The following is a 12982-nucleotide window of genomic DNA, read 5'->3' on the forward strand; positions in this document are numbered from 1 at the left end:
CTAATTAACAGAGGTCACTTGGGGTCAGAGGGTCTCTCCTATCTGTGTTTAAACCCATAGACAAACAAAAATGTCAAATTGTGTTTTTGTATCAATACAGTACACACAAACTTCTTTGAATAAGCACTTGAAGCAGTTTTACTTGTTATACACAAATTACAGGTTTTTTGAATGCTTAAGCCCGATTTTGAAAACAAGCCTCATTTTGTCAAAACACTACACACAATTCACACAACTATTCACACAACACCTCAGATAGTTTGCAAAATTAAACATTTCATTCAATATGCAATAATTTATAAAAACCCAATTTTGTCACCGTATGGCACACACGGTTCAAATTCTGTTTCAACTAGTGAAACACTGCCATGCTCAATCTAAAACTTCTACTTTAAAATTTCTACTTTTCAAATTTGATTTGATTTGACTGAGAATGCACCGAAGCAGAGAATGTGCGTTCAGTTTGGCACACTTGGTAAATTATTTGGCTACAAGTTTAATGGTTTTAGAAATAATGCTTAAAGAATGACTGTTAGTGTTATAATTTTTCTCAGTCGCTTTACTGTTGTGCACTTCTCAGATCAGAATTGAAATTCTCAAAACTGCATGTTCATCCCCCGCATCATCTTGTCACTTGTGCACATCATAAAAGCAATTTCTCATTGTTTTGAACATTTTGCAAATGCTGTACAATTGTCTGCTGTTTCCTACATTATCAATTGGCTATGTCATGCTGAACACAATGTATTATAGCGGTTCTCTGTTGAATAGTCTTCCCCCCCAAAACATCTAGGCAATTGTTCATTGCATATCCTCATCACTAAATGGAAAATGGCTGAACACATTGTCAAAATCAAAGTTAATTAAAGTCAAACTTTATTGTCATTCTTTGCATTCAAGTATATAGCTGAACAAAATGTTCTTTAGTACAGATCATGGTGCATAGGCAAAATAAGAATAGACAACAACAAATCACAACATACTACAGTAGCAACACAGCCCTCAGACCATTCACCCGATACACACAATACCATACACAGTACACTGTGAGCAGTCAATAGTGCAATGTAAATAATATACGCCACTTGGTGTACATACTCACATATGTGTGTGTTTGTGTGTGTGTGTGTGTGTGTGTGTGCGTATATATATTTATATATAAATATATATATGTATAGAGAGAGAGAGAGAGAGGGAGAGAGAGAGACTCAGACTAACAAATAATTGCACAGATTTTCAAATTATTATTATTTTGATCATTTGATATTTTAGTAAGTGTTTTGTTTTTACATTTAATACTGATTTCTTTTTTCTTTTTATTTATTATTATTATTATTTTGTTAATCAATTAATTCTTTTAATTTTTTAAAAATTTTTTGTCTATAATATATACACACACACACTTTACTGTTTCATTTATTTATTTTATTTTTAATATATTTTTATTTTTTAACAAACACACACACACACACACTCGCTTACTGTTTTATTTATTTATTTTATTTTTAATATATTTTTTAACACACACACACACACGCTTACTGTTTTATTTATTTATTTTATTTTTAATAAATTTTTATTTTTTAACACACACACACACACAAACACACACACGCTAACTGTTTTATTTATTTATTTTAATTTTTAATATTTCTTTTTTTTCTTTTTTTTTTAAACACAAACACACATAAACTTTGATTACTTTACGCTTTAATTGTTTAATGAAATGTATGGGGCTGATTGTTTTTATGTTGTATATATGATGCTTTGGCAATGTTGTTATTACATTCATGCCAATAAAGCTAATTTGAATTGAATTGAGAGAGAGAGCGAGAGAGCGAGAGAGCGAGAGAGATTTTAAATTTTTTCTGTAATTTTCTCCTTATTGTAATTGATGAAGATATCCACATCAGCCTAAGGAGTGTTTCACATGCTTACATTGCTAATTTTGTAATTTCTTCAGTTGTGCAATGCCATACAGTGCTTTATTTTTCTTTTCTGTATAACAATGATATCAGCTGACAACAAATTATAGTACGAACAGTAAAAACGGAACTGTGAATCCTGTCCAATCTCTTGCAATGTATAACTTCATAATGTGTGACTTTATACTGTTGAAATTGATATGACATATTGAAAATGTTCAGCCAAGCTAGTACTTGAGACACAATGACCACAATCTGTGATTCATGTACCAATCTCCTGAACCATTTCTGCTAAAGCACATTTCCTGCTTTACACTCAGATTACAGTTCTAAACAACAGCTTTTTCCAAAAACTACGCACATAGACAAACCTTCACAGTATTTTATAGTAGTGCAACATTTAGCTTTGTCTAATCAAATGTAACTCTGAGCCTGTCCTCTCTGATGGCGGCCTTACCCAACTTTCTGATCCTGTCGAGGAGCTCTCTGATTGATTCCACTTGCCTTGTCTATTCTGCTCCATGTTAAAAAGAACTGCAAATGGTCACACACCCTTTAACAATATATGTTTACCAATTAAGTTTACTACCACGTGAAATTAGCAATGCAATTATGAATGTACTTTACAGCTTTGTTTTGTACAAACTGTAATAATTGAAGTGGTCCTTTGTGACTCTGTAGCATTAAGCTACCAACACTAAGGTTGTGGATTTGGATCCCACTGATGTCACGTACAGTAAAAATCTCACACTTCATGGCGATTCTGAAGTTTTAAATCTGAACTTATCAAATGAAACAACAATACATGTTTATTAAGCAAATGTTTCAGCAATAATCAATTAGGAACAATCAGCATAGTTAAAGGTATTGTTAAAGGTATTTTAACAATGGAGAAGAAAATCTTAACAAACATTCTGCATGTACTTTGTATGAACATAATGTATTTTAATGAAACATGTCTTTCTACATGTTTTTGTACTGTCAATGTCAGATGTACTTCATGTAAAAAAAATCTTTTTGTTTGTGTACTCAGAGTGGTGAAATATTACCACAGTCTTGCGTGCATAGTACCATAGAGGAAGAAAAAAAACTATACATCAGCAAGAAAAATAAGTTTCAGTTCAGAAAATGTGGCTTTTTTTTCCGCTTTATCAACTTCAGCTTGAGTGACTGTTTTTGATAATACAACTTAAAGGCATTTCTACATGTGTTGGCTTTCTGAGAGAAGACCTAAATTCACCAAGCACCAAAGGTGACTGCTTTTACATGATAACATCCACTGCAGAATGAAAGTTTAGGGTTTAGGGAAAATCCTGCTTTTCATGCTGTATGTATACAACCAAAATTAAAAATTTAATTTAATGTAATAAAAATTCCCAAAAACTGTTTAATCCAAGAATTAGCTTTGAGAAATGCTGTTAATTGGCTTTTATATAAAACAAAGGTGAATAAATAGAAAGAGATGGTTAAAAGGTTTGCTCAGATTACAGAGGGAGGTCAATGCATACAGTGTGCATGCAGTGCATTCTGGGATACACTTAGGAAACCTAACACAACAACCCTTTCAAGAAACTATTACTGTTATTACTGTAAATGTATATTTTTACAGGCAGAGGGAGCCACTATTGCATTCTACCTCTGTTGTGTGGTTTTTCTCAAAACACAGGTAGCAACACCCTTCTTTAGGATTTCAGTTGTGTCTGTTTGGATACACAAAAATCAGGTTGGCTGAGTCAACAACATGTTTTCTTCATAAAGTCTTTTATTGTGGAGTTTATCCAGATTTTTCTCGAGTTTTTATTTTATTTAATTTCTATTTAATTTATTTTTAAAGGCATTTTCTATCATACATACTGGAATTATGTGTTTTGTTTCTGATTTTATAATTTGTAGATTTTAATTGTTGCCTTGTGTGAAGCACTTGAGTTTGTGCCAGATAAATATAGATTATTATTATTATAGTACTATTATTATAAAAGTATTGCAGGTTAAAGGGATTCTTAACAGGGTGAGCTTTTCAGTGCCCAAAACACAAGGCACTACAATATCTATCAAATGTAGTTATCTCTCTTTAGTTTTTATTTATGCTGGCAGCTTTCCCTTTGTAAGGAGTGCTCAGTATTAGGGAGTTCTTACTTAGAACCTCTGATAGCAACAGTGCACCTCCTACTTCCAAGGAAAAACATTTTTGTGTCTTGGAACACCAGACAGCCAGAAGACAAATCTGTGGATTGCCAGACCAAGTCAGATAAACCAGTTTGAATCATAACAGCGGACATGATTGGCTAATGCATCCTGGAACCCACTTGTATTTGTTGGAGGACAAGGGAGATTTTTAACCTTTATGCAGTGGCAGCTAACTAAGCATACAATTTCACACCTGATCAACACCCCTGGTAGCACATTTTCCACAAACGGCTCTATTTTGGCCGTTTGTGGAAAATTGTTACCATACACCACCCATAATTACAGTTTTCTTCTGTCACTATGGTACTATTCACACAAATATGTGGTAATATTTCACTAGCAGAAAAAAACACAACAGATATCAAGAAAGACCTTTACATGTGACATTGCCTGAGTTCAACAAAAAGATGTAGAAAGACAAGTTTCACATTTAAATACATTTTATTCATTCAAAGTACATGCATAGCTTTGGAGAAGATTTTCTACTTTGTTGTTAAAATACATTTTACTACGACTTTGCTCATTAATGGAACACCAGTGAAACAGTTGCTTAATATATAACTATGTACTGTTGTTTCACTTGCCTGACATGTTCAGATTCAAAACTTCAGAACCACCAACCTAAGGTGTGAGATTTTTACTGTATGTGACCTCAGTGGGATTCAAACCCTCAACCTTACCAACCAACCGTGTTGGTGGCTTAACGCTTTATGTAACAAACAGAGCCACAAAGGACCGCTGTAATGATTACAGTTTGTATCCACACAAAACATGGTTATTTAGGGAGTTCACTATGCGCTGCAGGTGCAACTTCATTAGAGCATATCCTGGAAATATACATGTAGCCACTTGCACAGCACCTTGCTAAACATTCACCTGTCGTGAGAGCGGGAGCGAGTCCGACCGGTTTCCATGAGATACTGGTGCCTACTGTTAGTAGGTTATACACTTTCCTAGATACTAACAACTATTAGAATATTCTTAGTGACCAATTCTCTCTACCTTTAATTCAAACCTTTATTTCTTTAGATTGTGTTTACTTGGTGTGTGTTAATGTTGAAAAATAAGTACAAATTGTTAAAGCCCATAGAGTGAAATCTAGTAATGGATGATGTAAACGACATGTATTAGGAAGTAACACATTATTAATAAAAACTTAGGAAGCAAAAGTTGTTGATGTATTTTGTTTAAAACCCCAAAAGACCGAATCCCTTTTGCTAATAGTGCACGCAGAGGAGGAACTGAAATGTCCCCAGGCCAAAACACAAACCCTCAGTCACTCCCTGATTTCACAACCAAAATGGCATATATCCTGACTTGCATGAGATGAGATCTGCAACAGAAGGAGTCCTACATTGCCAACGTAACAAAAATCAACTCTAAGAGATCTGAGCCATTTTGTCTTGAAAACAAAGTAGAACAAAAAGTGACTGTACAGATCTTCTCTAAAAGACCTCTTCAAATCATCACTTCTGCAGACCCTTGAAGACTTTAGGTTCCTGTTAGTCATATGATAATGTGTCATGTCCGCACACTCATGACTCACTGAAGATCCCACAGAGATACTGACCGTGCTTAAACCACACACTGAAACTGTGACTGTTCCTGAACAATGGCCCCAGGGCTTGTTGTGATGACATCACTCGCCAAATAAAGACTTGGTCCACCGATACACAAACATCTTTTCCTCTGATCCATGAAACTATTTTTGTCTCTTGAAAAACCAAAACATTGTCACAAAGGACAATTATTGTCACAAGATATTTCTCTTTTCATGAGCCAGAGGCACATCCCTTCATCAAATACAAAAATACAACCTTTATAACCTTTTGAACACAGTGTAAACTTTACAACCACTACTTTTTGCTACCCAGTTTTTAAACTGTGAATCGGAAATTCTCCCTTGTAGTCACCCCTTGCACATTTAAAATGGCTGTAGTATTTCTAGATGTCTATACATGTGTATTTTAATTGTAAATTGAAAAACTAGAACTCTTGTCTGCACTGCCCGCTGAACCAGCTAGTTCAACTGAAGGGTTGGAAATTTGAGTGAGAGCCAAAGTCAGTCGTTACTGCGAAGCCTGGGCTTGCCTCCGACTACCTGCTGACACTTGTCACTTCAGCTCCCTTTGGCATTTTCTCACGGCTGCTGGAGTCAAGTCTTCTACCTGTTGCTGCAAAATTTGAACTGTTCCCTTTCCCAAATTTGCCTCAATGTGAAAACTTTAGCACTTCATTACAGTTTTACAGTTTTTTCAGCATTAATTACTTTAGTAAAATATATCAACTGAACACTGAAATCTCAACACTTTTCACACTATTTACTTTCAAAAACACTGAGTTCCACATACAGTATTAGAATGACTTTCTTCACTGTCAATCTGATTTTTTTAAATGAAACACATACGAGATTATTCAGTATCTGATACAGTTCTTTGTAGTTTTTGCATGTGTATTAGTACCTTGTTTACAAAATGTTACTTTTTCAGTTACATTAGACATGTCATTGTGGCCTCTCTGAGGCCTATCAGGATCTGCATATCAGCACTCATCTCAATGTGAAACCATCTCTCCTCAGATTCTTAATTGTGGAAATTCCTCACTGCCTCCTTGCGTGTGGAACCCAATCTCCATAGCCAGGCTGAAGTAGCTTTAATGATCCTACCTTGGATAAAATAGAGGCATTATAGTCCTAACAGCACTTTTGGCTCTTGAACACTACCTCTATTCATTTCAGAAACAATCTGATTCTCTCTCTACCTCTCTTTGCCCCATCTCACTATTCCCTCTTTTTGCAACAGTCTGTCAACTGGAATCACTTGGCATAGTGTTTGCCATTTCCCCAACATCTCCCTCTTGCTGTCTTCCCGCTGCTGTGGAAAACTATCGATAAATCAAGTGGGAGCCCTGGACTGCAGAGTGCACGTTTTTCTCCCAAGACAAACCTGGTATCCCTGCAAGGTCAGCTTTGATCTCTTTTTTTCAGCTGCAGTACATGTTTTCTGTTCATGCATGCTCATATAAAATACTTCTATTCTGACTGAACAAATAGGGCTCATAAGAAAACAATCATTGATCAATCATTGAATGACATCATTATTAAAAATCTTGAGGTCTCATTACGGAAATATTTTTATGGGCATGTCCTTACGTTGTGCCAGCAATGCTATTTTGTTACACCACTGTGTGAGTAGGCCTGTTTAAATCAGTGTAATCAATTAATTCCATATGGATGTAATATGTACTTTACTGCTTTGTTTGTGCACTAGGACTGATATCAGAATGGTTTGAGCATTTACCCAACCAGCTGCATTCTGTAGTTTATAGTTTATCAGAGTGACTTATTTATTTATTAAGGACAACATAAGTTGTTAAAAATTAAAAGTTTAACAATATGCCCAATTTAATGTTTGTGACATCAGCAGTTGTAATGCTTTTTTGCATAGCTGCAATAGGAGCCACAAGTTTGGCTTCAACTAGTTTAGTAATTTTCACAGTAGTGAAATTCTGTGTACTAAATATTATATATAAAACTAAGAAACTGTGATGTAAGGAAGAAAATTGTATTTTTATGCACTTACATAGGCCTACATATTCTGACATAGTTTTTCACTCGTACAATTTTCAGTCAGTACAATTGGGCAAATGTGGAAAAATGTAGTTTGTGTTTTCTGCCTTTGTCTCAGACTGAAAATCCCACATCTGAAAAGATCATATACCAACGTAGACCAAGGTTACTTGACTACATCATTAGCCAAATCCTGACAAAAGTTTTTTTTGTTATTTTTCAAAAAATCTAAACTTGAGAGTTCTTTGTTTTTAATTAAAGGCATTTTAGTCAAGTTATACGTTCATTTTCACTTTTTAGGCTTCCATTAAAAAGTGAAAATGACAGATTTAACTTGACTAAAATGAGTGTCTTGTATTGACATAAGAAGGTAGAAAACACACATTCCCTGCTTAACCAGTAATCAATGTTTGATGAAAACCCTGAAATCTTTCATTTAAATTACAAATGATATACTATGTGATCCTCAACAGCCTGAAAAGTACAATATTTAAATCTAGGAAGAATTATGAAAACTACTTAACTAACCTTAACTTGTTTAAGGTTACTAACTAAGTAACCTTAAACAAAGCTGTTCACAGTTCCTGAAAAGGACATTTTGAAGATGTGTGACTTTCACTTCACAACAGCACAGCAGTGTTTTCTGTCACTGTTACCGTAGTACATAACAGAAAATATGTCAAAAGAAAAACCTAGTACTTACCTCATGACCAATACTACAGTTTTGAGGGTGTGGCTGATGTGTGCTATTTTTTTAAAGCCTGCTAAACGGATCTCAGTACCTATTAGTCACAGTGTGCTTGTTTTATTGTTTTTTTTCTGCATTGATTACTAAACTGAGCAAAAAACTGACATGATGACACATGCCCACGGCTGGGAGTGGGGAGATGGAGGTGATCATCCCGTCACAGTTTTTTGTGACAGTGTGTGTGTGTGTCAAGCCGCTCCTAGGTTAAGTGTATAAAAGACCAACTGCAGCCTTGCTTAAACATTTACTCTTGGGGATCTCTCCAGCAAGACATTACTGACTTCCAGAGATACAACTTTTGGACCCTTTTTTTTGGACAACTGTGCGAGAAGCTTCCTGAGGAGATATGGTGTCAGCTGCTCTTCAGATGTTGGGCACTGCCCTGTGCATTATTGGCTGGATAGGTAGCATCATTGTCTGCGCCTTGCCGCAGTGGAAAGTGACAGCCTTCATCGGTCAGAACATTGTCACTGCTCAAACCACTTGGGAGGGCATCTGGATGTCCTGTGTGGTCCAGAGCACAGGGCAGATGCAGTGCAAGGTTTATGACTCAATGTTGGCCCTTTCCAGTGACCTCCAGGCTGCCCGCGCCCTCATCATTATCGCTATCCTTGTCGGTATCCTCGGCATCCTCCTGGCCATCGCAGGGGGCAAATGCACCAACTGCGTGGAGGACGAGGGCCCCAAAGCCAAAATTGGCATGACATCTGGTGTGGTCTTCATTATTGCCGGTGTTATGTGCCTCATTCCTGTGTGCTGGACAGCAAACACCATCATCAGGGATTTCTACAACCCGTTACTGGTGAGCTCTCAGAAAATGGAGCTTGGAGCTGCTCTCTTCATTGGCTGGGGTTCTGCTGGCCTCCTCATCCTGGGTGGTGGACTCCTCTGTTCCAACTGCCCTCCCAAGGATAACCACTCTGCCAAGTACTCAGCTCCCCGTTCAACTGCATCTAAGGGCTATGTCTGAGGAGGGAAAAGCCAAATGACAAGACGAAGAGACTGAAAAGGACTTGAATCAATTGCTTTGTGGTCCATACTATTGATTCATATTGTCACAACAAGTATGATTTGAATTTCACAGTGATTTTATTGTGATCGAAATTTAATTTGATACTTTCATGTTGAGTTACAGCAATTTAGTATATGTTTAATCAGTGCTAAGATAAAGAGATGTGCACCACACCCAAAAAACTGTATGCGGACTGAGTGACAAAATACCCACTCAGTGGGAGTGAAAAATATACACATTGGAACAACATTTGACACATTACTTTGGTTATTTGAATTGTAAAACTGTACCTAGCTTTCATTAATTTGTGTCATTTTATATTTCATTTCATTTTAAGTGTTTTTCATGTGACTGCCTGAAACTGTAAATAAACATTTTTTCATCAACATTGAATTATCATGTTTTGGACATTCTTTTAAATTTTATAACATGGTATTGAAAGAGCTTCATCTTAGGCTAAAATGGAAGAAACAGAAAGAAATTATGGGATAGGGCTCTGCTATAGAAAATCCATGGATTTTAGCTGATTGTCTTTTATAAAAGTAATACAAAATTCTACATATTATCAACCAAAAACAAAACCTCAATACTCCTAATTGCTTTGCACTGAAATTATATATATATTTTTTAATTTTAGAGTGTAGGCAGACAAAAGAAGAGTGAAACAATTAAACTTAACTGAGACGTAATATGAATAACAACATTTTAATAGAGTATGTAAAACGCCTCAAAACACACTCTACATTATATGCACATCTAATACAAGGTTGTTTATCAAGTAGTCTTTTCCTACTATTATCATCAATTATGAGATGAGATTTTTACAGGAAACCTAAATTTTGCGACTTTACCTGTCCAACACTGCCCCTAGCTGTAAAGAGAATAACTTTTTTTAAGTGTTTTTAGCTTTTATTCTCGTTCAGAACTGAAACTTCAATCCATGTCACAGAAGTCTTATTTTTTAAAAATAAATTTCCTTAATTGTTTTCAGTGTCTTTTATTTGTACCTGACCTTAAAGCTTTGGATTCTAGCAAGTCAGCAGAGCAGAAGGTCACTGGGTCTCTGTTTGTGTGTAAACTCCTTCTAGCCAATGGGACAATGGTATCACATAACCTCATTTCTGTGTGTTCTAACAAAACAAGCTATAAATACAAGCATACATCATTCCACTTGTCTTTCTTTTTGGATTTGAAGATAAGAGGAACAAAGCTGGCAAAATGGTTTCTCAGGGGATTCAGATATTTGGTATGTTGATGGCTTTAATTGGCTGGTTCATGGTGATTGTGGTGTGCGTCTTGCCCATGTGGAAGGTCACTGCTTTCATCGGAGCTAACATCATCACAGCTCAGATCATCTGGCAGGGCATGTGGATGAACTGTGTGGTGATGAGTACAGGCCAGATGCAGTGCAAGGTGTATGACTCAATGATGGCCCTGCCCCAGGACCTGCAGGCAGCTCGTGCCATGATCATCATCTCCATCCTGACTGGAATATTTGGAGTGATCTTTTCAATCGCTGGTGGAAAATGTACTAATTTCATTGAGGAGGAGCGATCCAAGGCGAAGGCTTGCATCCTGGCTGGAGTTTGGTTCATCATCTCGGGGTTGCTTTGTCTCATTCCAGTCTCCTGGTCTGCCAACTCCACCATCATCAACTTCTACAACCCGCTCGGGATTGAACCTCAGAGGTATGAATTAGGAGCGGCACTGTATATCGGCTGGGCAGCTGCTGCACTGCTGCTGATTGGAGGGGGGGTACTTTGTTGGAACTGCCCCCCCAACACCCCCACTTCATACCCAAATTGACACCTGTGAAGTCAGTGTCCACATCAAGACTATATGTATGAGTTGGTTAAAACCTCCTAAATGGACTTACAAAGCTTAAATATATAGTCACATGAAGTATATGTAACATGTAATGACAGCTTATCACCAGATTGCATTTGGTGTATGTGTCTAAGTGACCTTTCTCACAGTTTACATCTTGTCAAGCAAGTGCAACTGACAGCATAAACAATGACTTTATTCCATTTAGTTGTGTCAGCAGGGCCCTCGGCAGGGGTGTAGCACAAAATTCTGGGCCCCATACAAGTCTCTGTGGGCCATCTTCCTCTCTTGGTCCCTGTCTGTCACGCGTCTTTTGAAAAAAGTTGACAAATAATTGAGCTAACAACTGTACCAATTAAACTGTTCTTACCACATTTAAACAAGTAATAACAAGGGCATCAATTTGTGTTGAAAAGTGGCTCAGATTAGGGAAAATTGGAGCATTTAACATTTAATTTCCTGCATTCTGGAGGTATTTCCGCTACAAATTAAAGTGGAAATGTCTTTATTTATATAAAGGAATTAAAATCAACGACACTGTAAGCAGAGGAGATGATAATGCAGCAATGCAGCAGACATGATACAGTATATCCATAGTGTGTGAGGAGGTTACTGCAGTGTAGTTTCCATAGGAAACAGGATAGAGGATAAATCACTTCCTGTAACAAAGTCATAAGGTGTTCAATGAAAAAAGCAAGCACCAGGGACCAGATGGGCAAGATTTTTTGTGCACAATACTGGGTAAGGTGTGGGAAAAATTGAGTTTGTTTACCCAACAGGGGTATCTACAATATAGGTCATGTAGTTTTATGTATTTAAAGTGCAAAGTGACAGTATAGTTGTCTCGACTGCCTTTCTGTATCTCATCACTCCATCAATGCTGAAACTGATCTCTCTTTTTAATCGTGGTGCAGATTGTGTGTCTTAATTCGGCCACATCCTGTGTCTTGATCTTTGCATCTGCTTTCTGGTTTCTGTTCATCAACACCAGCCATACAGCAAACGTTCAACATCAGGGACCAAGCAACTAGTGGACTGATTAACTGTATGTCTTATCCATTTTTGGTTTGTACCACGATTTTAGCCTATTTTTTTTATCTATATAGACAGCTATAGCTCAGTAATTTAACAGATTATAAAAGCATACAAGAAACAACATTATGAAAACTATTTAACTAACCTTAACTTGTTTAAGGTTACTAACTAAGTAACCTTAAACAAAGCTGTTCACAGTTCCTGAAAAGCGGACATTTTGTAGATGTGTGACTTTCACTTCACAACAGCAGAGCAGTGTTTTCTGTCACTGTTACCGTAGTACATAACAGAAAATATGTCAAAAGAAAAACCTAGTACTTACCTCTTGACCAATACTACAGTTTTGAGGGTGTGGCTGATGTGTGCTATTTTTTTAAAGCCTGCTAAACGGATCTCAGTACCTATTAGTCACAGTGTGCTTGTTTTTGTGTTTTTTTTCTGCATTGATTACTGAACTGAGCAAAAAACTGACATGATGACACATGCCCACGGGTGGGAGTGGGGAGATGGGGGTGATCATCCCGTCACAGTTTTTTGTGACAGTGTGTGTGTGTGTCAAGCCGCTCCTAGGTTAAGTGTATAAAAGACCAACTGCAGCCTTGCTTAAACATTTACTCTTGGGGATCTCTCCAGCAAGACATTACTGACTTCCAGAGATACAACTTTTGGACCCTTTTTTT

General features: G+C 36.7%; 4 protein-coding genes across 4 annotated transcripts in view; all 4 read left to right on the forward strand.

Moving 5' to 3' along the window:
• Positions 1 to 6965: 6965 nt before the first annotated feature.
• Positions 6966 to 12982, forward strand: part of LOC123986304 (claudin-4-like) — a 21404-nt gene continuing 15387 nt past the window's right edge. The window contains exon 1 of the mRNA XM_046074505.1: positions 6966 to 7073. The gene's annotated coding sequence lies outside the window, so the exon portion shown is untranslated. The remainder of the gene's footprint in view (positions 7074 to 12982) is intronic.
• Positions 6988 to 12982, forward strand: part of LOC123986306 (claudin-4-like) — a 13023-nt gene continuing 7028 nt past the window's right edge. The window contains exon 1 of the mRNA XM_046074508.1: positions 6988 to 7073. The gene's annotated coding sequence lies outside the window, so the exon portion shown is untranslated. The remainder of the gene's footprint in view (positions 7074 to 12982) is intronic.
• On the forward strand, positions 8662 to 9809 carry LOC123986305 (claudin-4-like). Its single transcript, XM_046074506.1, has one exon. The coding sequence runs from the start codon at positions 8775 to 8777 to the stop codon at positions 9396 to 9398; it is 624 nt and encodes a 207-aa protein (XP_045930462.1). The 5' UTR covers positions 8662 to 8774; the 3' UTR covers positions 9399 to 9809.
• LOC123986301 (claudin-3-like) overlaps positions 10659 to 12982 on the forward strand; it is a 4646-nt gene continuing 2322 nt past the window's right edge. Inside the window, exon 1 of the mRNA XM_046074502.1 lies at positions 10659 to 11128. Coding sequence (XP_045930458.1) covers positions 10659 to 11128 — 470 coding nt within the window. The remainder of the gene's footprint in view (positions 11129 to 12982) is intronic.

This window comes from Micropterus dolomieu, linkage group LG17 (genome assembly GCF_021292245.1).
Source record: "Micropterus dolomieu isolate WLL.071019.BEF.003 ecotype Adirondacks linkage group LG17, ASM2129224v1, whole genome shotgun sequence".
Taxonomy (NCBI): Eukaryota; Metazoa; Chordata; class Actinopteri; order Centrarchiformes; family Centrarchidae; genus Micropterus; species Micropterus dolomieu.